At 37.1% G+C, this 24,925-nt stretch overlaps 1 protein-coding gene and 1 pseudogene across 2 annotated transcripts in view; both read right to left on the reverse strand.

Moving 5' to 3' along the window:
- Nucleotides 1–24,925, reverse strand: part of NARS2 (asparaginyl-tRNA synthetase 2, mitochondrial (putative)) — a 128,305-nt gene that overhangs the window by 38,998 nt on the left and 64,382 nt on the right. The window contains exons 5-6 of the mRNA XM_012651001.1: nucleotides 9,651–9,783; nucleotides 115–213 (exon numbers count right to left, since the gene is read on the reverse strand). Coding sequence (XP_012506455.1) covers nucleotides 115–213; nucleotides 9,651–9,783 — 232 coding nt within the window. The remainder of the gene's footprint in view (nucleotides 1–114; nucleotides 214–9,650; nucleotides 9,784–24,925) is intronic.
- Nucleotides 15,082–17,883, reverse strand: LOC105815765 (annotated as a pseudogene). The gene has a single exon (XR_001137760.1). The product of XR_001137760.1 is annotated as a 14-3-3 protein zeta/delta pseudogene (transcript).

Here is a 24,925-nt window from a genome sequence, read left to right on the forward strand (position 1 = left end):
TCCTTGGTAATAAAAGACAAAAAAGAAAAATTTTAAAATGTAATTATATTCATTATAAGTAGTTAACATATTTAAAGAGTAGACGTATTGGGCTTTATCCACAAAACTAATTACCTTTTGGCCAGGCGCTATGAATTTGTGACAGAGTTCAACATCTTCAGGACAATTTGAGAGAACCATCACTGTTGTAGCCTTAAAGAGTTCCTCCATAACCTAAGAGAAATGACACAGAATCACCTAACAAGTAAGCAACTTTATGAGAAAAACTTGTTCAGGCATCTCAATTTCTTCTGGGGGGGGTGGGATGTTTGAATCTTATGTTAATAGTTCCAATACTATCATTAGAAATGATATGTCAAATGAACAGCTATAACTGATCAATATCTCTCTAAATTTCAAAAAACTCACTTGTTTATTGAAATTAGGACAATAATAGTACCTAACTTACAGAATTATTGACAGAATTAAATAAGATAATCCATGTATCAGACTTAGCTTAGTGCCTGGCTCAAAGAAGCATACAATAAACATTAATTGTTGGGAAGAGTAAGAGCATTTTGAAAAGATGTTTATTCAGTCATTGGTAAATGAAAATAAACTTTAAAATTAGAGAAACAATGAGATATAGCTAAATACAAATATATACATTTTTGCTTTGCTAAAGCATAAAGATAACATGAGTAAATATACAACACAAATGGGTAGATAAGAATTCATTCTACCAGGGATATCCAAAGAGGTCTCATGAGAGAAACTTGTTCTTAGAAGAAAAAAGTGACTGGGATGGAAAATATTTCTAAAATCCTTTTAATCACAACTAAAATTTTTGGTTTTAAATCAGTGAGACCATATTAGGCACTCCAAATGCTGCTCTCACAAAGATACAAGCATTTATAAAATACAGGCTGCCCAAAGGCAGACATTTTCTTTTCCTCTGTTGCATCACTGGTATACCCTTTTCAGGCTGGAAACACGGTGGGGACATAACCGTTTACTGAAGTAATTTAATATGATCAGATGTGGGAAAATACTTAAAGATCAGTGACAACTAGGTTTATTTCATGATGCCTCAGTCTTCATTAGCGGCATTTATTATAGATGTCTTGCTAAGTTACACAGCGTTCCTGGTTCACTGTCTTACTTTCAATTACTATGGTCATTTATCCTTCCAACCAACATGTATATATCTAACATAGCAAAAGAAATTGGTGAGCATGTGGGTATCTAAGGCACTGACAGTATAAAATAGTAATGACAACTAATTTGTGGGGTGGCAAAACAAGTTAGAATCAAAAGACTAGACAACAGTAAAAATAAAATGGAAGGGAATAAGCAGAATTAAAGCAGAACTTTCTAAGGACCTTCTATCCTAAGGAGGGCAGAGATGTTTAACTTTAGACTTCATATAAAAAATGTAAGGTAAACCATTATAATAATAGAAACAGAATGTATAAATTCTAACCCAGTGGAGGAAAAGAAAGGAAAATTAAAAAGACCAGATTAATTCAATGGAGAGGTGAATAGAAGCAAGGAATAACTTGATGAAAAAAGAACAAAATAGGAGGCTAAAGATCTTTTACCTTGAGCCTATATCACCCTCAGTTTAGCAGTGAGATAAAGAAATTCCTGAGTGATTTATGAAGGTCATATCCTTCGATCACTAAACAAAGCCGACACATACCGGGAGGAAAAAAAAGCAAGTAGCTTGGAGAGTAAGCCTGCACTTTTCAGGGACACAATGCACCTATCTGTAAAATGAAGACTTTGACCACAGGGGTTGTTAAATTGGTATCTTTCATGAGCAGTAAGTTTCTGCTAGAAGAAGAAAATCACTGGCTTCCCTAACCTTGACTTTTAAACAGCTCCATAAATATATTTGAAAAAAACAGACCCTTAACTGAAGAGTTAGCATAACTCAGATGTTTTAAAAATGTATTACTCAATGGCGCTGAAACAGTAATACTTATTAATTGCTTATAGGTCATGAGGGGAAAATATTCTCTTACAATGTTCTGATTTAATATTTAAGAGACTGCTCTTTATCAAGATGATAATTTCCAGAGAAAAGTAATTTATGAAAGGGAGAAAATTAAGAGAAGCAGGACATTACTTTTGGGGGAGAGCACATTTTTTTTCTTCTGTCTTTAGGAAATAAGTTTGTATCCCAATTAACTGAATCATTCGACAGTATAAGCCTTGAGTACCACCAGTGGAATACCAAATAAATAAGAACTCAAGTAGCAAATCGTAACACCAAAACCTGAATTATTATCTGATTTAATTTCCTATTACTAAGTTCATGAAGGTCAGCATTAAGACTTACAAAATTAGTCACAGACCTTCTTGTGTAATTATGTAATAAATTGTCCAAGCTGGAACACTTTTTGAGAATGAAAATTAGAAATATTAATAATTAAGCCATTTTATTTCTCTAGCTGGCCAAGATGGAATAAACTGACTGCAATCTATCTCTCTAACCAATTATAACTAAAAAATCTGGTCAGAATGCAAAGAGCAAATATCTAAGAACTCAGAAAGGCAAACAGGCAGACAGGAAACTAGTCAATTTGATTTATAACCTGTAATGGGGATAAATTTCAGTTCCATTTTTCCCTCCTTTGTCTCCTGGCTTTGGTTTGGGGGTAAAATGGTGAGCACAGGAAGCAAAACTTCTGGGAGAAAGCTCCTATTTCCAGTATAGAACTAGGTTTAAAAAGTCCCTATGCACTCATGCTGTGGTCTCCAACCTTTTTGGTACCAGGGACTGGTTTCATGGAAGACAAGTTTTCCATGGATTGAGGGGGGAAGGAGGAGTGGGGTGGGGGAGTGGGGGACATGGAGCTCAGGTGGTGATGTGCAGCCCGGTTCTTAATAGGCCAGGGACCACAGCACTAGACTGTTTATGGGGAAATCCCTAGGTTGTTTTTTCCCTTTTCTCTTCTGTTCTTATCCTGAAGGCAGCCCGAGTTATGAATTTGTACTGTCAGGGTGACAGTGGCACAAGTGCCTAAAACTCCAAGAGAAGACCCACTTCTCCAATCTGAGAAACTGGGAAAGGGGGACTTCCCCGGTTTGAAGAGCATATATGTAGGGAATCCCCATTATTTGTAAAAATCTTCTCTCATGCCACTTTGTCCTCAGGTGTCCACAGTCACCTGGAAATGAGTAACATGGTGGTCACTAAAATCCTGGGAGAAACCTGTTTTTCTGGCCAGAGAAACCAGAAAAAAAAAGGCTTCAGGCAGTCACATAGTGTGAAGAAAATTCTGAAGAGCAGGAGAAGGCGACCCTCTAATTCTGCATGTGAACTAGCGTAAGGCCAGGGCTTACCCACAAGCAATGAACATGTGCAACAGACCCAAAGAAGCCAAGTGAAGGCTTCTGACAATGAACTACCCAATATAAACCACTGTGCAATTTCCAGGCTAACTGCAAGTGGCACATGCATCAGAAAGACTGAAATAGCACAGCAGAGGCTTTGAAAACTGAGTGAGAGGAATCTCTACCAGATAATAAGGCCTAGTATATAGCTAGAGTAATCGAGAACATGTGGTATTGGCAGAAGGATCCAAAGTTCAATGGAACAGAATAGAGAACCCAGAAATAGACCCATACATTTATGACCAACTGATTTTTGACAAAGATGCAAAAACAGTTTAATGTATGAAGAACAGCTTTTTCAACAAATGGTGCCGGAGCAAGAAAACATCCATAGGCAAAAAGAAAAAAAAAAAAAGGAAGAAAGAAAGAAAAGAAAAGAAAAAAGAAATAAAAAGAGCCTCTAAGTCTCACATCTTACACAAAAATTAACTCAACATAGACCATGGACTTACATTTAAATATAAAGCTAAAGCTGTAAAGCATTTATAAACCATTCAGGATCTAGGGCTATTGCTAAACAAAGAGTTCTCAGACTTGACACCAAAAGCTTAATCCATAAAACAAAAAAAATGATAAACTGGACCTCATCAAATATAACAGGATGAAAAAACAAGCTACTTACTAAGAGAATATATTTGGAAACCACACATTCAACAAAGACTATCCAGAATACATAAAGAACTCTTAGAACGGGACAGTGAAAAAACAAACAATCCATATAGAAAATTGGCAAAAAACATGAACAGACATTTCACTGAAGATGACATACAGATGGCAAATAAGCACCTGAAAGGATGTTCAACATCATTAGCAAGTAGGGAAATGCAAATTAAAAACATAATGAGGTATTACTAGACATCTATCAGAATGACTAAAATAAAGAATAGTGACTATAAATAATGCTGGAGAAGATGTGGAAAAACTGGATCATTCATACACTGCTGGCAGAACAGTCTGCTGAAAAGAGTTTGGTGGTTTCTTATAAAACTAACACATGGCTATCATATGACCTAGTACTCTTGGGCATTTATTCCAGGGAAATGATGACATACCTACTTAAAAACCTGTACATGAATGTTCATAGCTGTTTTATTCATAACAGCCCTAAACTGAAAACAATGGGTGAATGGTTAAACAAACTGTGGGAAATACATACCACAGATTACCACTCAGCAATGAAAAGGAATGAATTACTGATGCACAGAACTACTCAGATGAATATCAAGGGCATTATACTGAGTGAAAAAAGCAGGCCCTGAGTGACTGCATACTGCATAATTCCATTTATGTAACATTCTTGAAATGATCAAATTTTAGAAATGGAAAACAGAATAGTGGTTGCCAGGGGCTAGAGATGAGGGTGGGTGAAGGAGAAGTAGGGTATACATAAAAGGGCAACATGAGGGATCCTTGTGGTGATGGAAATGCTCTATATCTTGACTGTGTCAATGTCAATATCCTGGTTGTGATATTGTATTATTATTCTGCAAGATTTTACCATTGGAACAAACTGAGTAGAGGACACAGGATATCTCTATATTATTCTTTACAACTGCATGTGAACCTCAATTGTCTCAACATAAAAAGTTTAACTAAAAAAAAAGATAAAAGGACAATTCAATGGAGAAAGGGTAATCATTTCAACACATTTTTAAGACAACTGGACATGTGCAAAAAATGAACCTTAATCTATACCTCAGCACCTTATACAAAAGTTAACTTAAAATGGATCATAAACCTAAAATTAAAACTTAAAAAAAAAAACTTAAAACAATGAAACTTTCAGACGAAAACAAGAATATCATTGTAATCTTGGGTTTGGCAAAGAATTATTAAATAGGACACTAAAAGCAAGATCCATAAAAGAAAAAATTGGTAAATTAATGATAATCAAAATTAAAAACTTTTTCTGTGTAAATGATACTGCTGAGAGTGAAAAGACAAGCCACAGACTGGAGAAAAAAATTTGCAAATTACATATCTAAAAAAGGACTTTCATTTAGAATAAAGAATTTTCAAAACTAAACAAGAAAACAATACAACGAAAAAATCCAATTTGAACAAACACTTCACCAAAGACTATAGACTGATGGCCAATAAACACATGAAAAGATGTTCAACATCAATAGGCATTAGGGAAATGCAAATTAAAACCACAATGAGAGATTGATACCCAGCTATTACAGTGACTTGAAACACACAAACACGGCCAGGGGCATGTAATCCTAGCACTTTGGGAGGCCAAGGTGGGAGGATTGCTTGAGGCCAGGAGTTTGAGACCAGCCTGGGTAAAATACCAAGACTCGTCTCTACAGAAAATTTGAAAAATAGCCAGTTGTGGTGGCACCTGCTGTCCCAGCTACTCAGGAGGCTGAGGCAGGAGGATCACTTGAACCCAGGAGTTTGAGGTTATAGTGAGCTGTGATGATGCCACTGTACTCTAGCCCAGACAACAGAGCAAGACTCTGTCTCAAACATACACACGTGACAATACTAAGTACTGGTGAGGAAGTGGAAATGTGAAACTCATATATTGCTGATGGGAATGCAAAACAGTACAATCAGTTTATAAAGAGATTGCTTTCCTGTAAAATTAAACACCCAACACCGACCTAGTAATCTCATTCCTAGGAATTCACCCAAGAAAAATGAAAACTTTATGTCCATATAAAACCTAAATATGAATATTTTTAGCAACTTTGTTCATTATTTTCAATAACTGGAAATAAACCAAATGTCCTTCAACTGGTGAATGGATAAATGAACTGTGGTGCATCTGTATCACGGAATACTATCCAGCAGTAAAAAGGAGCAAACGATTGATACATAGAACATGAACGAAGCTCAAATACATTACACTAAGTGACAGAAGCCAAAGTCAAAAGTCTACACACTATATCATTTCATTTATATAACATTCTGGAAAGGGCAAGATTACCTATAAAGAACAGATCAGTGATTGCCAGCGGAAGGAGATTTTTAGAAGACAAAGTAGCAGCGAGAGGGAGTTGTTTTGCAATTATCAAATTGTTCTGTAGCTTGATTGTAGTCATGGTTATGGAGGTCTATACATTTTTCAAAACTTAGAATTTTTCTGTATGTAAATTTAAAAATAAATTAAAAAGAATATTAAGCCAAGATAACAAGTGTAAATAAGAATTGTTCCAGGTAACTATTATGTAACTCTCAGGGTGTAATGTCACTGAAGCTAACTCCTGACTCAAGTCCATCCCATCTAAAGCCAACAGACAAGTAAGTGTTCATCTCTCTGGGGTGGTCTAACCCTTTTCAGTTAGTCCCAGACTTATTTTGGAAGATATCTGAAACAACACCAGCAATGGTAGTATAGGGTAATGCTCTGAATAAAATAACTCTGTATTCTTCTGGTTCACATTATTCCTGGACATTAATCACCAATGCTTAAGAAACTAGCCTAAAAAGCCATCAGTTAGGGTATCCAGAAATAAAAACAAAGAGAATGGAATGGAATAAGAGGAAAAAATGGAATAAAGAAACAACTCATTTCAAACATTAAGATTAGACTTGAAATGCTCCACTTACAATGTTTACAACAGAATAAAAGAATTTCATGGATGTGTTGACTGAGTGCAAAGGTGAAAATTTGGAAATGAATTCTGCTTGCACTTGCTAAGAAAGTATGTAGCTTAACCTACCTATTTCTTAATGTTTTCACTAATATAATTGAGAAAATAAAAATGATTTTGCAACCCTGGCATAGGGTAAAATATAATTATAGAGCAAAGATTTCAAATGTTTAACAGATTCTAAAATAATTTATGCACGTCTTTCTAGCCTTTCCCTTTGGTATCTATGTTGGGGCAGTAGAAACAGGGTTAGGACAGAAACAGGCAAAAAGCGTGGTTCCATTCTTTAATAGTATTCTTACTGCCTAAGTGAAAGAATAATACAGAATTGGATGATGGGCTCAACTGAAAGCTGCTTAAGGATTGTACACTGAGTCCTTGTGAGGATCAGATCTTGAATCCCTACAATCCAGAACAGAGTTATTCAACAGTAGCACTACTTACATTTTGGGCCAGATAATTGTTTTCTGGGGGGGGGGGGGGCTGTGCACTGCAGGTTGTTGAGCAGCATCCCTGCCTTTACCCACTACACGCCAGTAGCAACCCCTCTCCCTGACCCCTTTCCCACTCCCTAGTATGGACAACCAAAAATGTCCCATAGGGATACTGATCTAGAACGACCAGTGGCAGGAGTTAAGGGGACGTGCAAGTGGATGCTATAGTGCATGGCCAAAACACTCCTTCAGAGCCAAGTGTCCCATACAGGATTCTGGGAATGCTACCAACTATGGTTTATAGTGAGTCTCTCTTCACGAGTTGTCCAGGCCCAAGGGTGCTGCATTACTCAAGGTTATGCCCCTTCCAGAAGCTCACCATGCCCAAAGACTGGCTGACAGGGGGAGGCACAAAGGCCTACCTCCTTGCCTTCAAATGGGACAACTGTAAAGGACCATTCCAGTTTCAAAGTTCCTCAAAGAATAGGCTACGGCCTCTGTTTGTAAATGCACCATAGAGTTCAACTTTTCCCTCTTCCAAATGCTACTTTCTTCCTTTCCTTACAGGCATTGTTCTCAAGAGTGTTCCCCAATAATGCCCCTGCCCACAAATCTCTGCCTAAGAATTGGTTTACTAGAAAATCCAACCTAACATGGGGTAATAATGAGTCTATTCCATTTATAGACCAAATATATATAAATATATATATTTATATATTAAGTGGAGATGGGGCATTGCCTGGGCAAGAGTAGAAAGCTATATAAATGAATAGAAAGGAGAGTTGATGAAAATTACTAAACATCCTATAATTACAAATCCAAACTAAGATAGTAATCAAAATGCTACTGAATAGAGAATTCATAATAACAGTTAACAATTTCTAGGTATTTACTAAGTGCAATGAATTACGCTAAGTGCTCTCTATATATTTTCTGCCTGATCCTCTCAACTATCCTATGAACTAGGAATTATTATTCCCACTTTATACATGAGGAAATTGAGGCCCAGAGAAATAGAATCACACAGCAAGTAAGTGGTAGAGCAAAGAATCAAATCCTGGTCTATCCAAATCCAGGGCCTGTGTGCTCTATCTGGATCATGTCTACAGCCTCCTAACAAGGCCTTCCAATATATTTTTATCTACCTCTAAATCATTCTTCATATTGTTGCTAAAAAGATGTTTCTAAAACATAGATCTAACCATGCCTTCTAAAACTGAGAACTTCTTCTCCTTCATCTTGTGAATAAAGTTCAAACTCCTTGACATGGTGTTTAAATACGAGGTCTTAGGCCGGGCACGGTGGCTCACGCCTGTAATCCTAGCACTCTGGGAGGCTGAGGCGGGTGGATCCCTCAAGGTCAGGAGTTCGAGACTAGCCTGAGCAAGAGCGAGACCCCGTCTCTACTAAAAAACAGAAAGAAATGATCTGGACAACTAAAAAAAAAAAAAAATATATATATATATATATATATATATATATATATATATATATAAAATTAGCCGGGCATGGTGGCACATGCCTGTAGTCCCAGCTACTGGGGAGGCTGAGGCAGAAGAATCGCTTGAGCCCAGGAGTCTGAGGTTGCTGTGAGCTAGGCTGACGCCACGGCACTCTAGCCCGGGCAACAGAGCAAGACTGTCTCAAAAAAAAAAAAAAAACAACAAAAAAAAACAAGGTCTTTCTTGATGTGACTCCTGACCATCTCTCTGGCCTTATCCCCTGCTTTTCCAACTGAGCTTGGACAGCTCATGTGGAAGCTTTCTAATATAGCTATTTAAATGTTTATTTAACTATTACAGATGTTTTATTTATTTTCCTAGCAAATAAGAGCTACTATTTACTGGGCCTGCTTATGTTCCAGACCCCGTAATAGGGGTTTTATATTATATACATTATTTTATTTGCTCCTCAAAATAACCCTATGAAATAAGTACAATTATTCTTATTTTATAGTCAAGGAATCAAAAGATCATGAAAGTTAGGTAACTTCATAGCAAAGCTAATTGCAGAGCCAGGATATAAACTTAAATGTCTAACTCCTATACTTTAAACTATTACACTAAAGGTATTCAGTAGGTGTTTATTAAATTAAGTAGTTCTCCATCTGTTTCATTTTATGAATACCTGAAATGCAGAGATGTCTGAGGTAAAAATACGTACAGAAGCATTTTAATGCCACAGATACCTGATATTTACATTCCTGATATTTTAAAACCTGTATACCTACCTGCATGAGATCTTGAAGGCTCTTAACAAAAGAAATCTCTGCTTCTACCATATAAAACTCTGCCAGGTGTCTTCGGGTCTGAGAATTTTCAGCTCGGAACGTTGGACCAAAGGTAAACACTTGAGTAAAAGCTCTGCAATTCAAGATTAAGAGCATAAAAATAGGATTCACATGATTAATTTTAAGTATTTAAAATACTCAGAGAGCTCTCAAGGGAAAAAAATTTTTGTGCCTCTGTCTTGTCCACAAACCCACACATATTTCCTGGTATATTTTTCTAATGGGTGATAATAATAGTTTCATTAAAAATGTTACATTTATAGAAACAATTTTATCCTGAAGGAATCTGCAACTGCTTCACGAACCCTATGGTTTACTAAATATAGAAATATAACCACTTCTGGGTGTACTCTACTGCAGCTGCCTTAAAGAACAGGCAACTACATTTCACAGCAGTCAAGAACAAAGTAAAGAAAAAATACCACAGCCCAAAACACCAAACAGAAAATCTAGATAGTAACAGTGAAAACTGGAATTTCATGTAGATAAGATGTACTCATTTTTTAAATACATGAAAAAAGAATGTCAGATATGTACAGCTTGTTCAAAGCCTACCCAAGTCCTTCATAACCACGCAAGTCTTTCAATCAACGATGAATGATCCCTGAAATCCAGGGGTTAGGCAGACTTTGAGGAACTACCTACTTTATTCTCTGGATTTCAAGAAGGACTATAAGATCAACCATCCAAATGGGGAAAAAAATCCACCTCATTTTTAAATTCCTACAAAGAAGCGGACACTATACTTACATTCTTTACACTGATAGTCTCCCTCATATTGAAACTGGGCAACAATTACAATTAGATCAAGCATAAGTGAAGTAATAAATATTTATTGAGGACTTAATCTTTCAATTTTAAGGTTCGGCTAGAAAAAAAGTAAGTGGTTTGGGGCTCCTTTGCTATGATCCTGAGAACTCTTCATTTGTACATCAGCCAAATAACATTAAGATCAGAAAACTCAGGGCAGAAAATTGATGGATTTTGTATATATACCAGTTTTTTTTTTTTTTTAAGTAAAGATACTCTGGGAAATGAAACAGTAAAATAATAAATAGTGGAAACCAAGAGATTTATTTTTTCTTTCAAATGGCCATTTCAGTTAAGAAGAGAACCTTAGGAATTTATGTTTTGGTTCTACAGCCACCTTCCTAAGACCGTGATTAGTTAACCTCTGAAAAGCTTAGTTTTTAATGGAAAAATAAATAGTAGGAACTCAAAAATATTACTATGGTCCCCTCTCTTCCAAGATTTAGATCCAGACTTGCCTGCTAGAATGTTCCTGAAAAGCCTGAATCTACCTTGTACAAAATGAAAACTCCCCCAAACAAACAAAAGACAAAATAATGCACAACCCTGCTTTTCTTTTTACATTTCCTCCAGCTGTTAATCTCAGTTAATCCACCAAGTTGCCCCAGCCAGACCCTACACCCCTCCTACTGCCTACATGTCCCATATCATATGGATCACAAAATTCAATTGTTTACACCTTAGAAAATTCTGAAATTTAGCCACTCTTCTCTACCTCTACAGCTACTGTCACTGTAAACCCTTACCTATTGCTTGGAAAACAACAGATTTTTAACTGGTACCTGCCACCTGTCTTTCTCTGGCTCTAAACTTCTATGAGTTTTCAAATTTAAATCTGATTATGCCAGCCCTAATTTAAAAAACTTCACTGATTCACCAATGACAATGAATAAAATTCTAACTCCTAATTTAGACTCAACTTTCACTCACACGGCCTTTTCTCCAGCCACTCTGAAGACATTCTCCTTACCTACCATGTCCCTGCAAGCCTTCAGGTCTTTGCATAGGCTGTTCCCTTCCCTGTAATCCCTCATCCCCTGCTCCACTCTCTCCAAAAGGCAAATTCCCATCCATCCTTCAAGACTGCTGCTCAAATGTTACTTCTTCTTTGAAACCTTACCACACATCCCCAAATTTAATGTCCCTTCCTATATATTACTATAACATTTTGTTCATATATTTATCGTATAGAACATATCACTTTGAAAGGTAATTAGGTATTTAAATATCTTTCTCCCCCAATAAACGATGACATTTTTCTAGAACAGGAATCATGTTTTATTCATATTTGCATCTCCAGTGCCTAAGATAAACAGGTGCTCATGCTGTATGAATGAGTACTAATGATGATGACAGGCTTCCTCAGTTGTAAACTGAAAAAGCACAACATCCTCACAAACGGTCACATTACAAATATAGAAAAATACTCAGATATATTTTACTGAGGCTGTTAGTACCTAAAATGGGTCAAACAATACAGATCTGGCCCAAACAATAAATTCAAAAATTACAAGGCCCTGAGTTTCCAATCCGTGACCACGTCATCTCTAGGTAGATAAGAAATAGCATAAATAAAGTGACATTTCTCTCTGGTACTGACTGCATTACAAGAAATTGTATATATGGATATTAACTAATATTAAAGGACATTTTATTGAAATTTTCCAGGGCATAAATACATACGTGGCATAGTTGAGATTCATTTTGGGGGCCCCAAAATACAAGGAAGGCTAATGCCATTGCTGTTTGAAAGAGACATGCTATTTGTATTAAGACACTAGGTGCATAGAAAATAGTGATTTCTAACAAGAACTCCAAATTCAAATCATAAGGGTATCTGCTTCTCACAGGGCAATTCTATGTAGGATGCTCCAAGATGAGCAGAAATAGGGATTTTTTATTTAACAATGGTTAATGATTTTCCCTAGCAATGCAGGGCAAACTCTCTAGTGTAAGATGCATAAAAGGATCAGTAATTTTTATTTTTATTACTTCTTTAAGAGACAGAGTCTTGCTCTCTTGCCCAGGCTGGAGTGCAGTGGCTCGATCATAACTTACTGCAACCTCAAATTCCTGGGCTCCAGCAATCCTCCGGCCTCAGCCTCCCAAGTAGCAGGGACTACAGGTGCATACCTTATCATGCTTGGCTAATTTTTTAACTTTTTGTAGAGACAGGTTCTCGCTATGTTGCCCAGGCTGGTTTCAAACTCCTGGCCTCCAGTGATCTTCCTGCCTCAACCTCCCAAAGTGCTGGGATTACAGGTGGGAGGCATTGCACCCAGTCTAAGGATTTTTACTTTAATCATAGTATGAGGCTCTGATTGAGGTATCGAAGAGTTAAGTATCATTCTAAAAGAGTAAGAACGAACTGATGACCACAGTGTGTCCTCTGAAATAATGGAAATATTAAATGAGCCGGAAGGTATATTGAAAAATTGCCGACTACAACATCCAGTCTTTAAGCAGTTGAATGCTTAAATCTTTCAACAGTGATCACTCTGACAGCGTCCAGGGTTCTATTTTAAGTGATCGTAGCAGTAGTAGTAACAATAGTGGCTACCATTAGAGAGTGATTCTCGTGAGCCAGGCATTAAATGTAAGAACCTTAGAGTTAACCCCTTTATAGTTAACACAATAAAATATGTATTTTTACATTTATTTTCCAGAATAAGAAACTGAAGTTTAGAGAGGTTAAGCTTTCCCAAAAGTCACAGAGTCATGGCTTAGTAAGCGGTAGAAGTCAGATTCAAATCCAAATCTGACTCTAAAACTAAAAGCCTTAACCATGACATTAACAATAACGATGCTCATAATTAAACATTTACAAACTCAGAACATTAGAAACAAAAATTTTCAGTACATTCTCTCTTCTTAAAGATAACTAGGGTAAGTAGTTTGGCATATTTCCTATCCTTATGAATTGCTTATTTGTTTCATGTGTTAAAATCATAGTTCTCTAGAATATGTTGTCTTCATGAAAATAGTTAAGAATGATAAATTGTAATCAATATTTTATAATCTTCAGCAAGTCATTTAGCCTTTCCTGTCTTCGAATTCTTACAGGGGTGGGGATTGGGAGCAGCTTTGCATTGATCTCTAGTATCTTTTCCAATAATTTTGTCTCTACATCCATGTGAAATCATTCCTATTTTAATTTCTGCTGATTTCTTCTTTTTTTCTCTCTTCCAGACATGAAAGCCATTTGCAGCAAGGCTTAAACAAACCAACATTTAAAATAAGATATGCGAGTAAGGCCATTTCTAAAATAAGACACAAAACCAGGTGAAAGGCCAGTCTTGCTGTGAGAAGAGACCAGCAGAAAACACTCAGCACTAAAAACCATTCTTGTGCCAAATTATGGAGAGAAGAAAGCTATATAAGGAAAGTCCATGAGCATGGAGTTGATGTTTAAGATAACAAAAGTACATTCAATACACATCAATCAAGACAGCTACAAAAATGGCTTTTTGGAAAATAAAAAGTAAAATTACCAAAAAAGGTTCTATAAAGGTCACTTTCTTCCTTGTGTGGAGTTTTATGAAGCCCTCGAGTTGGCACGCGGATTAATGTAAAATGGTCACTAATTGGCTGGCCATTTCTTCTTTCTGGCCCTGAAATTTAAGAGCTAATCATCATATTTTGAAAAAAATACAGGAATTGTTCTTTAGTTGGGGAAGAATTTACTCAGCATAAGATTAATCAGCAACTTTCCCTACACCTCCCCCTCCCCACCAACCATCCCCAACCTCCCTCCGTATCACTTCTCTACTGTTAGTTCAATAAAAGTTCATTGAACTGAAGTGAACTGACAGAAAGCTTTAACTTGGCCTTTTTAAAATTTGAAAGTATTACAGGGGTACAAATGTTTTTAGTTACATGGATTGCCTTTGTAATGCTTGAGTCAAGGTTAAAAGTGTGCCCTTCACCCAGATAGTGTTCATTGTACCCGTTAGGTAGGTTTTTGCCTATCCCCTTCTCCCCCTTGCCCCCTGCTCGATTTCCATTGAGTTTTACTTCCTTCTATGCACGTGTCTGTTCATCATAAACTGGCTTTTAAAACAGTCTTTGCCAAGTGCTTTTCCCATCATTCTGAAAATGATCATCTATTTTACTGCTATTTTGTGTCCACTGGATTATCAATATTGACATATTTGTCCTTCACTATTTCTACACACCTAACAGAGTTGTCTGCAGGCACCTCCTTTTCAGCTTTCCTCTCTAGTCCTCTATCTTGCAATACACTTGGTGGAAGAGTATCAGAGAGATACAACCCTCATCATTTCAACAATTCATGTTAAGATGCCTTAGGGAGGGTACATTATACAATCTAAAAATTTTTCTTTACCATTATTGCCAAACACTTCTGCAAAATGAATTTAAGGCCCGAGCAAAGTATAATCTTTTTTTTTTTTTTTTTTGCACTTTTATTTGAATGTAATATTTGGGACAATTATCCAAAAGGGCTGATAATTCCCAATTTAATCTGAGGTCATAATAAAACAAGCAACAAAACAGTGTTTGGGATCTCAGTTTTTCACCCTTATCATCAAGACTCACTGCCTCCCATCATCAATATTTATTGAGCATTTACAGTGTACTAGGCACAACAGAACATACAGAAAACATTGTCCCTGCTCTTGAGGAGCTTACATTCTAAAAGAAAAAAATACACCTTTTTTTAAATGGCATTTTTGTTTGGTGTTTTCTGCAAAGTACTGAGGAAATAGTCTGTAGAGTGAGCTTTGGGTATAACTTAGCCCCATCATTATTTAGAGAATAGAGGAAGAGAAAGAGGAAGGATTTTAAAGGCAGACAATGACAGACCATTCAGGATAGGTAAGGCTTAAAGGGAGATAAACACAATCTCATCAACTAAGGAGATTTGCTGCAGTAAAGAGGATGAGGGAAATAGTTTGTGGGATGCAAGCAAAGGAAGCAGGGTATCTTAGACTTTGAGTGGAGCCAGAAAGATCATGCGGCCTTTTCCCAAGTACATGGCCACCAAGTAGGAATGGCTGGTGACAAGACAGAAGGCTAAAAAAGGAAGGTAATCTTGTGCACCTGACAAATAGAATAAAGGGTCAAAATTGAAGGCAAGCTGTAAGACTATCAAGAAATTCTTAAAAACCAAAAGTGATTTGGAAGCACAAAACTTACAGTTAATGCTACCCAACGTCATGATGGGCCAAGAACATTGTCGCTTCCTAAGTTAGAAAATGCCATATACCAAAATTTTAAATGGAACAGATTACTTTTTTCCAATCAATCTCCCCCTCCCCCAGAAAAAATAACAACTCATTTTTTGGGGTGTTGGGAGGAGGAGAGGGGAACATGGGACATGGTTGGAAACAGTAGTTATATTAGTAGTATTTTTGTTATGATAAACTTTGTCTTTAAACTTGGTAAAAGCCCATTAGCTGCCAAGAGGGAATAAGGAATAAATTTCCAAAAATGTACAATTTCCTTTAGAGAAGTTTCAGAACCAAAAGACTAATTTACATGAAAAGCTGTAGAGAAAGTAGTTGAAAAGTCCATTCATAAAACTTTTATTCCACTTACATGAACTTAATACACGTGTTCTTAACAATTATGCTTGGATTGTTCATGAAAATCTCATAAGACATTTAAACAAAGCTAGCCATCATCTCAAATTATTTCCCTGTTAACTATTTTTTACAGCACATGCATGTTAGGCAAGTATCAAAAAAAAAAAAATCACAAAAGCAAAAAACCTAAAAAAAAGTTAAATACATGGGTTTTTCTGTTTTACTGCTATGCTTGATATGCACGAAGTAATGGATATCAAGCAATTCATTTTACTGAATCTTTACTTTTACATTTGTTCTTAGGTTGCCTAAAACATTTAAATACAAATAAAATGAGTGTAGCAAAATAATGAAAGCAAACAGCAGGTAACTTTACAAAAAATGGAATGTGAACCGTTTCTGCCCTTAGCCAGAGTAAACTGGGTCACAATTTTGTCTAAAGGAACACTTCTGCAGCTGTAGTCAAAGGTGTGCACATTGAGATTCAGTATTCTACAGATACACATAGTTTAACATGTAGTATCCATGACATATCTGTTTCTACCACAGCCTTGTAAGTGCTCCAAACCTTAAAAGTACCCACAATAACTACACCTGTGACCGGAACCAATTATCCCTTTTATCCCCCACCAGGACAAACCAATACACAGGCAGTTTTCTTTGCTTAGACATGGAAGCAGTTTTAACACTGGCCCTTGTGAAGCCACAATGTACCAAAAGTACTATGCCGAACATTTATAACTTGTATAAAAATTCCACATCCCCATATTGGCCACCTCAAGATGAAAACAGATAATTCCCTAAATGTTAACTGGCTCTACTCCCCTAATATTAAACATAAAAACCACATGGGAAATATAGAAATTCAAATAGAAGTAACATAAACCTGTCATAAATCGTAAACAAAAAACTATTTGTAGGACAGTATGGATGACAAAATGGTCTACTGTGTAAATTTTAGAATGAGGCAGACAAAAGTTGGAAGGCTGGTTAATTTTCCCCTCCTTCTCCTGCTTCAGCTTCATCTCCTTGGGTATCCGATGTCCACAATGTCAAGTTGTCTCTCAGCAATTGCATTATTAGCGTGCTGTCTTTGTATGACTCTTCACTTAATGTATCAAGTTCAGCAATGGCTTCATCAAAAGCTGTTTTTGCAAGAGAGCAGGCTTTCTCTGGGGAGTTCAGAATCTCGTAATAGAACACAGAGAAGTTAAGGGCCAGACCCAATCTGATAAGATGTGTTGGCTGCATTTCCTTTTTGCTGATTTCAAAAGCTTCTTGGTATGCTTGTTGTGACTGATCCACAATCCCTTTCTTGTCATCACCAGCAGCAACCTCAGCCAAGTAACGGTAGTAGTCTCCCTTCATTTTCAAATAGAAGACTTTGCTCTCTGCTTGTGAAGCATTGGGGATCAAGAACTTTTCCAAAAGAGACAGTACATCATTGCACATATCTCTTAGCTCGGTCTCAATTTTCTCTCTGTATTCTCGAGCCATCTGCTGTTTTTTCTCAGCACCTTCCGTCTTTTGCTCAATACTTGAGACGACCCTCCAAGATGACCTACGGGCTCCTACAACATTCTTATAAGCAACTGAGAGAAGATTCCTCTCCTCATTGGATAATTCAGCTCCTTGCTCAGTTACAGACTTCATGCAGGCTGCCATGTCATCATATCGTTCAGCCTGCTCGGCCAGTTTGGCCTTCTGAACCAGCTCATTTTTATCCATGACTGGATGTTCTGTGTCCGGAGTGGGTGGTGGCGGGTGGACGGACAGGGGCTCAGCAGTCTCTGGGCGGCGGCAGCGGCGAGGCTGAGACTCTCAGTATAATCTTAATTGCATAATGAAATGCAAAGAGAGTCTGACAACAATCCTGCTAAAGGGGGTGAAGGGTTGGCTACCCATCTCGGAGGACATTTGAAAAGGACATTCCAGCAAAGGAAACACCAAGCACATAGGTCCTAAAGTAGAAAAGAGCCTGACATGTTCAAAGAAGAAGAGTATAGGCCAGTAATAGGATGAATGACGAGAGATCTGGTCAAAGAGGTGGGAAAGGACCAGAACATACAGGGCCTTCCTTGTAAGCCATGGTAAACAGTGAATGGATTTTATTTGACACTCTTTGAAATATTAATACAAACCCTTTCCCCTTGAAATTTTGAACACTGTATTCTCTTAGTTTTCCTATTTCTCTGACCTCTGTTTCTGCCTCTTTCTACATGCTACTTTAGCTATTCATTAAACAGTAGCATTCCTTAAAACTTACTCCCAGACCCTATTCTTTTCTCACTATATACTCTCTCTCTAGATGATCTACCTCAGCCAATGACTTCAATTAACTATGTATTAGCGTACAATTCACAAATTTATACCTTCTGCCTAGACCTCTTCTTTAAGCTCCAGAACCATATATCCATTTGCTTAGTGGATCCTTTCGCTTGTTACAAACTGAATTCACGCCTCTCTGCCGATTCCACTTTGACCTCAGTCTTCTTCCAATCTTCCTAGGTCAATCCTCCCATCATGCTCTTTAATAACACCATGTAGTATTGTTTACAGTACCTTTCAAAATATAAAATTTAAATCTACTGTTATGGTTATTTATTGAATGTCCATCTCCTTCATCGGATTGTAAATTTCATGAGCAACTTTATCTATTCTTTTGTTCACTATGGTATCCTCAGTCTTAATCCAGTGTCTGACACATACCAGACAATTAATATTTGTCAAACAAGTAAACAACTCATTTTCTATAAAATATGCTGATTCAGTTTGGGGAAATGGAATCTTTTGTTTCTAAGAGACAGGGTCTCACTGTGCTGTCCAGACTGGACTCGAACTCCTGGGCTCAAGTGATCCTTCTGCCTCAGGCTCCTAAGTAGCTAGGAGTGTAAGTGCACACCACTGTACCCAGCTTCCCAAACTGAATCTCTGAAACAGCACTAGGATGGGGCTGAGGGTAGAGGAGTAAGAAGAGGAAGATGGTAAACAGAATATCAATTACTAAACAAAAATTTTTGCTATTCTGTCAAATAATTATTCACAAAAGGCAGTAGGAGATGACAGCATCAATTTTTTAACAGTGACTGCCCACCTCTTAGCTTTTGCTCTGTAGGCAACAAATCTTTTAAAAGGACTGTATTGGGTGAACTTCTGATTCTTTGGCTTGTGCCAGAGTGAAATATTACTTCATCATTCCTGCCATGATGGACTCTTCAGGGGACTGACTGACTAGATATGAGGTCTTGGAAAATAACACTATTCTAAAAGATCACAATGTGTTGACTGTTCTTTCTAATTGAAAACTTATCCTCATGTCAGTAAGACACTACAATCACCTTTCCAAAACAGGTATAAAATTTTGTCAACTGCATCTCCTTATGTCAGTATTATCCTTCTTATAGTTCTTATATTTAGCGGTCCTTGTTCTGAGGATCAATAAAGAGAACAATATGTAAGTACTTCAATTTAGGTGCATATACCACATGATGTTTAAGTGTTATTTAGGTCAACCTTTTTTGAGGCCTGATACTATAGATGTAGATGAGTCAATCATTATGGCATTGAACCATCAACAATTTCCTGGGCTCAAATCTTATACAGATTGCTCTTACTTTTTAAAGGTTATGGTAGTGATTAACAGCACGTGTTCTAAAATCCTAAATTTAAATCCTAGCTCCTCTGCTTATGAGCTAAGTTCTTCTCTAAAACTAAATTTCCCCATGTGAAATGGGGTTAAGTGTACATATGTCATGGGGTTATTATAAAGATTAAATAAAATATGTCAAAAGCTTAACCTAATACAAACTACATGGTAAGTGTTCAACAAATGGAAAATCGCTATTTTTTGTCTCCTTCCTTTCCATAGATCTACAGTTCTCATTTGTTTGATCTTGATCTTAAGACCCTTTCATAATTTTAATTATTGTAACTCTCAAGGAAATTTTATCTAGGTTATACCTACCAATATTTACCATTAAAACTGAGAAATTGAAAATTTACTTAAAAACGACAAACCCATTATATGTCATTAAGAATATATTTTTCTGAAAAATAATTTTTTTCCAAAACAAAATTAGTAAGAGGATGGCACTGCTTTACATTGTTGTGAATTTCTTTAATGTCTAGCTTAACAGAAGGCAGCTGGATTCTCACATCCCCTTCTACATTCAATCTGTTGCACTATCACATGTCATGAATACTAGAAAACCCCATTGTATACTCTTGAGAGAATGAGAATGAAAAAGACAAATACTGTCTTAGTGTTATTATGAAAATAGTTTTTTCACCTCATGGATTCCCCTGAAAGGATCTCAGGCAGCCCCAAAGATACCCAGACCATACTTTGAGAAACTACTAACTTAGGCAATGATACTAAATGAGGAGTATTAATTCAGGGCTCTACCTCTGGAGACTTCCATTCAGAAAGTCTAGGAAGGTTCCTCGCCATGGATATATTTAAAAGTTCCACAAATAATTATGATGTGACTCCCTGATTAAGAACTACTGCCCTAAAGAAAGTTTAGACCTCTAATTAATATACTTTTTAAGAAGTTTCTTGATAGCTATAATTTAAAAAATGAAAAATAACAAATGTTTGTAAGGACACGGAGAAACTCCTTGTATGCTGTTGGTGGGAATGTGAAATTGTATAACTGCTACTGAAAATAGTTTGGTGGTTCTTCATTAAGTTAAACATAGAATGGCCCAACAATTCACTCCTGCATATACACCCCAAAGAAATAAAAACAAGTGTTTAAACAAAACTCTGTACATGAATGTTCATACTGGTATTATACATAATAGCCAAAAAGCAGAAATAATCCATGTTATAAATGAATGGATAAAATAAAATGTGGTATATTCATACAGTGGAATATTATTTAGCCATAAAAAGTAAATACTGATACATCCTATAATATGGATGAACCTTGAAAATACTGGGCTAAGAAGCTAGACACAAAAAGCCACCTATTATATGACTCCATTTATATGAAATATCTAGAATAGGCAAATCCATAAAGACAGAAAATAGAAGAGTGGTTGCCAGGAGCTGGGGGGAGAGGGAAAGGAAAGCATATTGGTTGGCATGGACAGCCATAACAGAACACTACAGACTGGGCAGCTTGAACAGAAATTGATTTTCCCACAGTTCTGGAGGTGGAAAATCCAAGATGAAGGTGTTGGCAGGGATGGTTTCTGGTGGGGCCTCTCTTACTGGCTTGCTGAAGGCTGTCCTCACATGACCTTTCGTCTCTGCCTACACACCCTGGTATATCTTCTTCTTATAGGGACACCAGTCCTACTAGATTAGGGCCCCATTCTTATGACCTCATATAACCTTAATTACCTCCTTAAAGGCACTATCTTCATTAACCCACTATGCTGGGTTAGGATGTCAACATATGAATTTGGGGGGAGACACAATTCAGTCCATACTGGAGAAGGACTGCTTTATGGGTGTGGGGCTGCCTTTTAGGGTGATGAAAATATTCTGGAAATAGATGGTGGTATTGGTTGTACAACATCACTAATGGCAAATTATATGTTATGTGTATTTTATCACAAGACATAAAAAAAAATTTACTGAGACAAACTGTGTATTAGGCACTTTACACATGCTTTATTTTGTCCTTGCTATCCTACAAGGGAAGCGATTTCACTCCATTTTACAATGGAAGAAACTGAGGCTTAGATGACTTAGTAATTAGTCCAGAGTACCATACCAAAACTGGCTTTAACAAAAGCAGTCTGAGTCCATGGCCCACTTTCTACTCTGCTGCAAGCGTGCACTCTTAAAAACTAATAAGTATAGCACAGATGATCAATGGTCTCATAACCCAACAAAACACTGCCACACGTTCCAAAGAAAAGTTTTGTATCTTCAATGCCACCATCATCTGAGTGGTTTTCGTCCCTCTGTACATCATCGTTATTCCATTCTTGGGTGCTGTTCCTCATTTACCTTTCTTCTGTCATCAGTTACTTGCTATCTCTGTGACTGCCATTTCCTACCATTACAGCTCCTCTTTTTCTTAGTCTCTCCTCCCTTCTGAGTGGAAAGGGTAATCATTCGCAAGCACTAATGGTCAATCAGGACACATTTTCATTCCACTTTAGGATACCAAAAATGGCAACACATCTGATACACGTTATAGCTCTTTTTGGCTATAGCCACTTTTGCTCAGGCTCAGGCTTTAGTTAGCTACTTTCAGGTCCAGAGCCATACTAGAATATCCTGGTGCCTACAAGGTTAGACTTAAATAAAAGGAGGATTTGTTACAAATGCTTAGATGATCTAGAGCTATGATTCTCAAACTTTGACATGCATTAGAATCACCTGGGGCTTGTTAAAACACAGATTGGTGGGCCCCACCCACAGAATTTCTGCTTCAGGAGATCTAGGTAGGCTTGAGAGTCTGCATTTCTATAAGTTCCCAGGTGATGCTGATGCTGCTGGTCCAAGGATTACATTTTAAGAACCACTGATCTAGAATGGTTTGCAACCTTGCCTGCATAGTAGAATAACATATGGCACTTAAAAGAACAATCCTGATGCCCAATCCTGGTCCCAGACCAATTAAATCCAATTTTCAGGGGGTAAGGGGGAGTTGAAGCATCTGTATGTTTTAAAAGGCTCCTGAAACATTCTAATGTAGAATTGAGAACCACTGATCTAGATCTTCTAATTCCCAGTTATGATTGAAAGTAAAAGGCACAAATAATTGATAGAAAAGGTATTATTTCATACCATTTGCATAAGGCTTACAGGCTATGAATGAAATAATTTTTTTTTTCCTTTTTGAGACAGAGTATTGCTCTGTGGCCCCGGCTAGAGTGGCATGATCGTCATTCATTGCAATCTCAAACTCCTGGGCTCAAGTGATCCTCCTGCCTTGGCCTCCTGAGCAGCTGGACTAGAGAGGCACATGCCACCATACCCAGCTGATTTTTCTACTTTTTGTAGAGACAGGGTCTCGCTCTTGCTAGGGCTGGTCTCAAACTCCTGGGCTCAAGTGATCCTCCTGCCTTGGCCTCCTGAGCAGCGGACTAGAGAGGCACATGCCACCATACCCAGCTGATTTTTCTACTTTTTGTAGAGACAGGGTCTCACTCTTGCTAGGGCTGGTCTCAAACTCCTGACCTCAAGTGATCCTCCTGTCTCAGCCCCCCAGAGTGCTAGGATTACAACTGTGAGCCACCATGTATGGCCTTCTAATATTCTTCACAACCTCAAATCAAACAGAGCTTGGTTTATGAACACAATAGCACAAAGGGACCATCACACACTAGCAACAGGGGCAAATGCTTTTAAAGGAGCACTTAGTCCAAAGAAAAATCCTTATTCATTTTTCCTAAATTGGAGAAGGAAGAAAAGAAGAGGAGGGGGAGGTCGAGTAGGAAAAGGAAGAGGAAGAGCCAAGCTCTGCCATTCCAGGCCACTTCAGCTACGTGAACACTAAAAGCAAACATTCCTAATGATATGGATCATGGATGACCTATATAAAAAGCAGACTTTGGGTTGAACTATTTGGACAGTTATCTTCAAATTCCCAAGTTACACCCAACCCTCCACAGCTATATGGGAAATACCAGTATTAGAGAATCAAACATATTTTGGCTAAGAAAGGCATGCAACAAAATTTTTGAGATAACTCTTCATACAGTAGTCCCTAAAATCCTGTCTGCCTAAAGTTTAAATTTTTTCACCGAACCTTGTACTATACTATCCTAAAGGAGAATCAGGAGGAAAGCCCCAAGTAATTACTCATTTGAAGAAATTAAGTAAAGTCACTAAATAACATTCCAGAAACAAAAAACAGGCCTCTATCTCCTGATCTCTATCATAATTCACATGCTAACTCTGCCTCTTAAAGGCTGGCTTGGGTTCTGCATGTTCTCCCAACTACAGAGATTTATGTGACACACATCTATTTATCTGTCCCATGCACCTGTTTCAAGTGGCAAAACACTAGTTTTATTTATTCGTTTTTATCATGGGAGATAAAGGAGGGATTGACATCAAAGTAAATAAAAATAATGTGAATATCAACCAATACATGTAACTAAGCTTATTTGTTATTCAGCTTTTACTGGTAAGAGGAAAGCAAAACCATGGCTGAGTTCCTTTATTAGCAATTTCTTTTAAAGAAGCAAAGATGAAATTTTTATTTTCTGTAAAAAAAAAAAAAAAGAAAAAGAAAAATCTATTCTCTACGGTCTTTTTTACAACATGTCTCTTAGAGCCTACGAGGCATTTTTATTAGCAACAAACAAATACAAACACCAGTGAAGGCAGAAATTTAATTTGTTCCTATTCAATAACTATAGGGTGACCATCGGTCCTGGTTTGTCCAGGAAAAACTCACTTTATGTCGATTGCTATAGAGTAATTGTTATTAGCGCTCCCTTTCATGGTTTAAAGTGCCCTTGTTTGGATGCCCTAGCTCTGTCCTCATACTGCACTAAGGCTGTCAGGGTAGTTTCCAGTGAAGTAAAATATATATTTAGGTCATTTAGAATGAAATGTCCTATTTCCTTAAGTACTAAGTTTGACAGTTGATATCTCTAACATTTTCACTTTGACATTTCTTGTTTTATTTTTACTGTGAAGGTACATCCTCACTCTTTCAAATACATGGTTTTTGGCTTGTGATTATCTTTTCAATTTTTTAGAGCAATTTTTGTGAAACCATGGATAAGTCCAAAATTCATGTTATCTTTGAATATGAGTTCTGTCATGGAAATAATGCTGCCTAGATAGCTCAAAATATCAGTGAAGTGTTTGGGAAGGATGTGGCTAATGAATGCATAGTAAGTCAATGGTTCCAGAAGTTCCATTCTGGTGATTTTTTTTTT

This window comes from Propithecus coquereli, unplaced genomic scaffold, assembly GCF_000956105.1.
Source record: "Propithecus coquereli isolate 6110/MARCELLA unplaced genomic scaffold, Pcoq_1.0 Scaffold344, whole genome shotgun sequence".
NCBI classification, from domain to species: domain Eukaryota; kingdom Metazoa; phylum Chordata; class Mammalia; order Primates; family Indriidae; genus Propithecus; species Propithecus coquereli.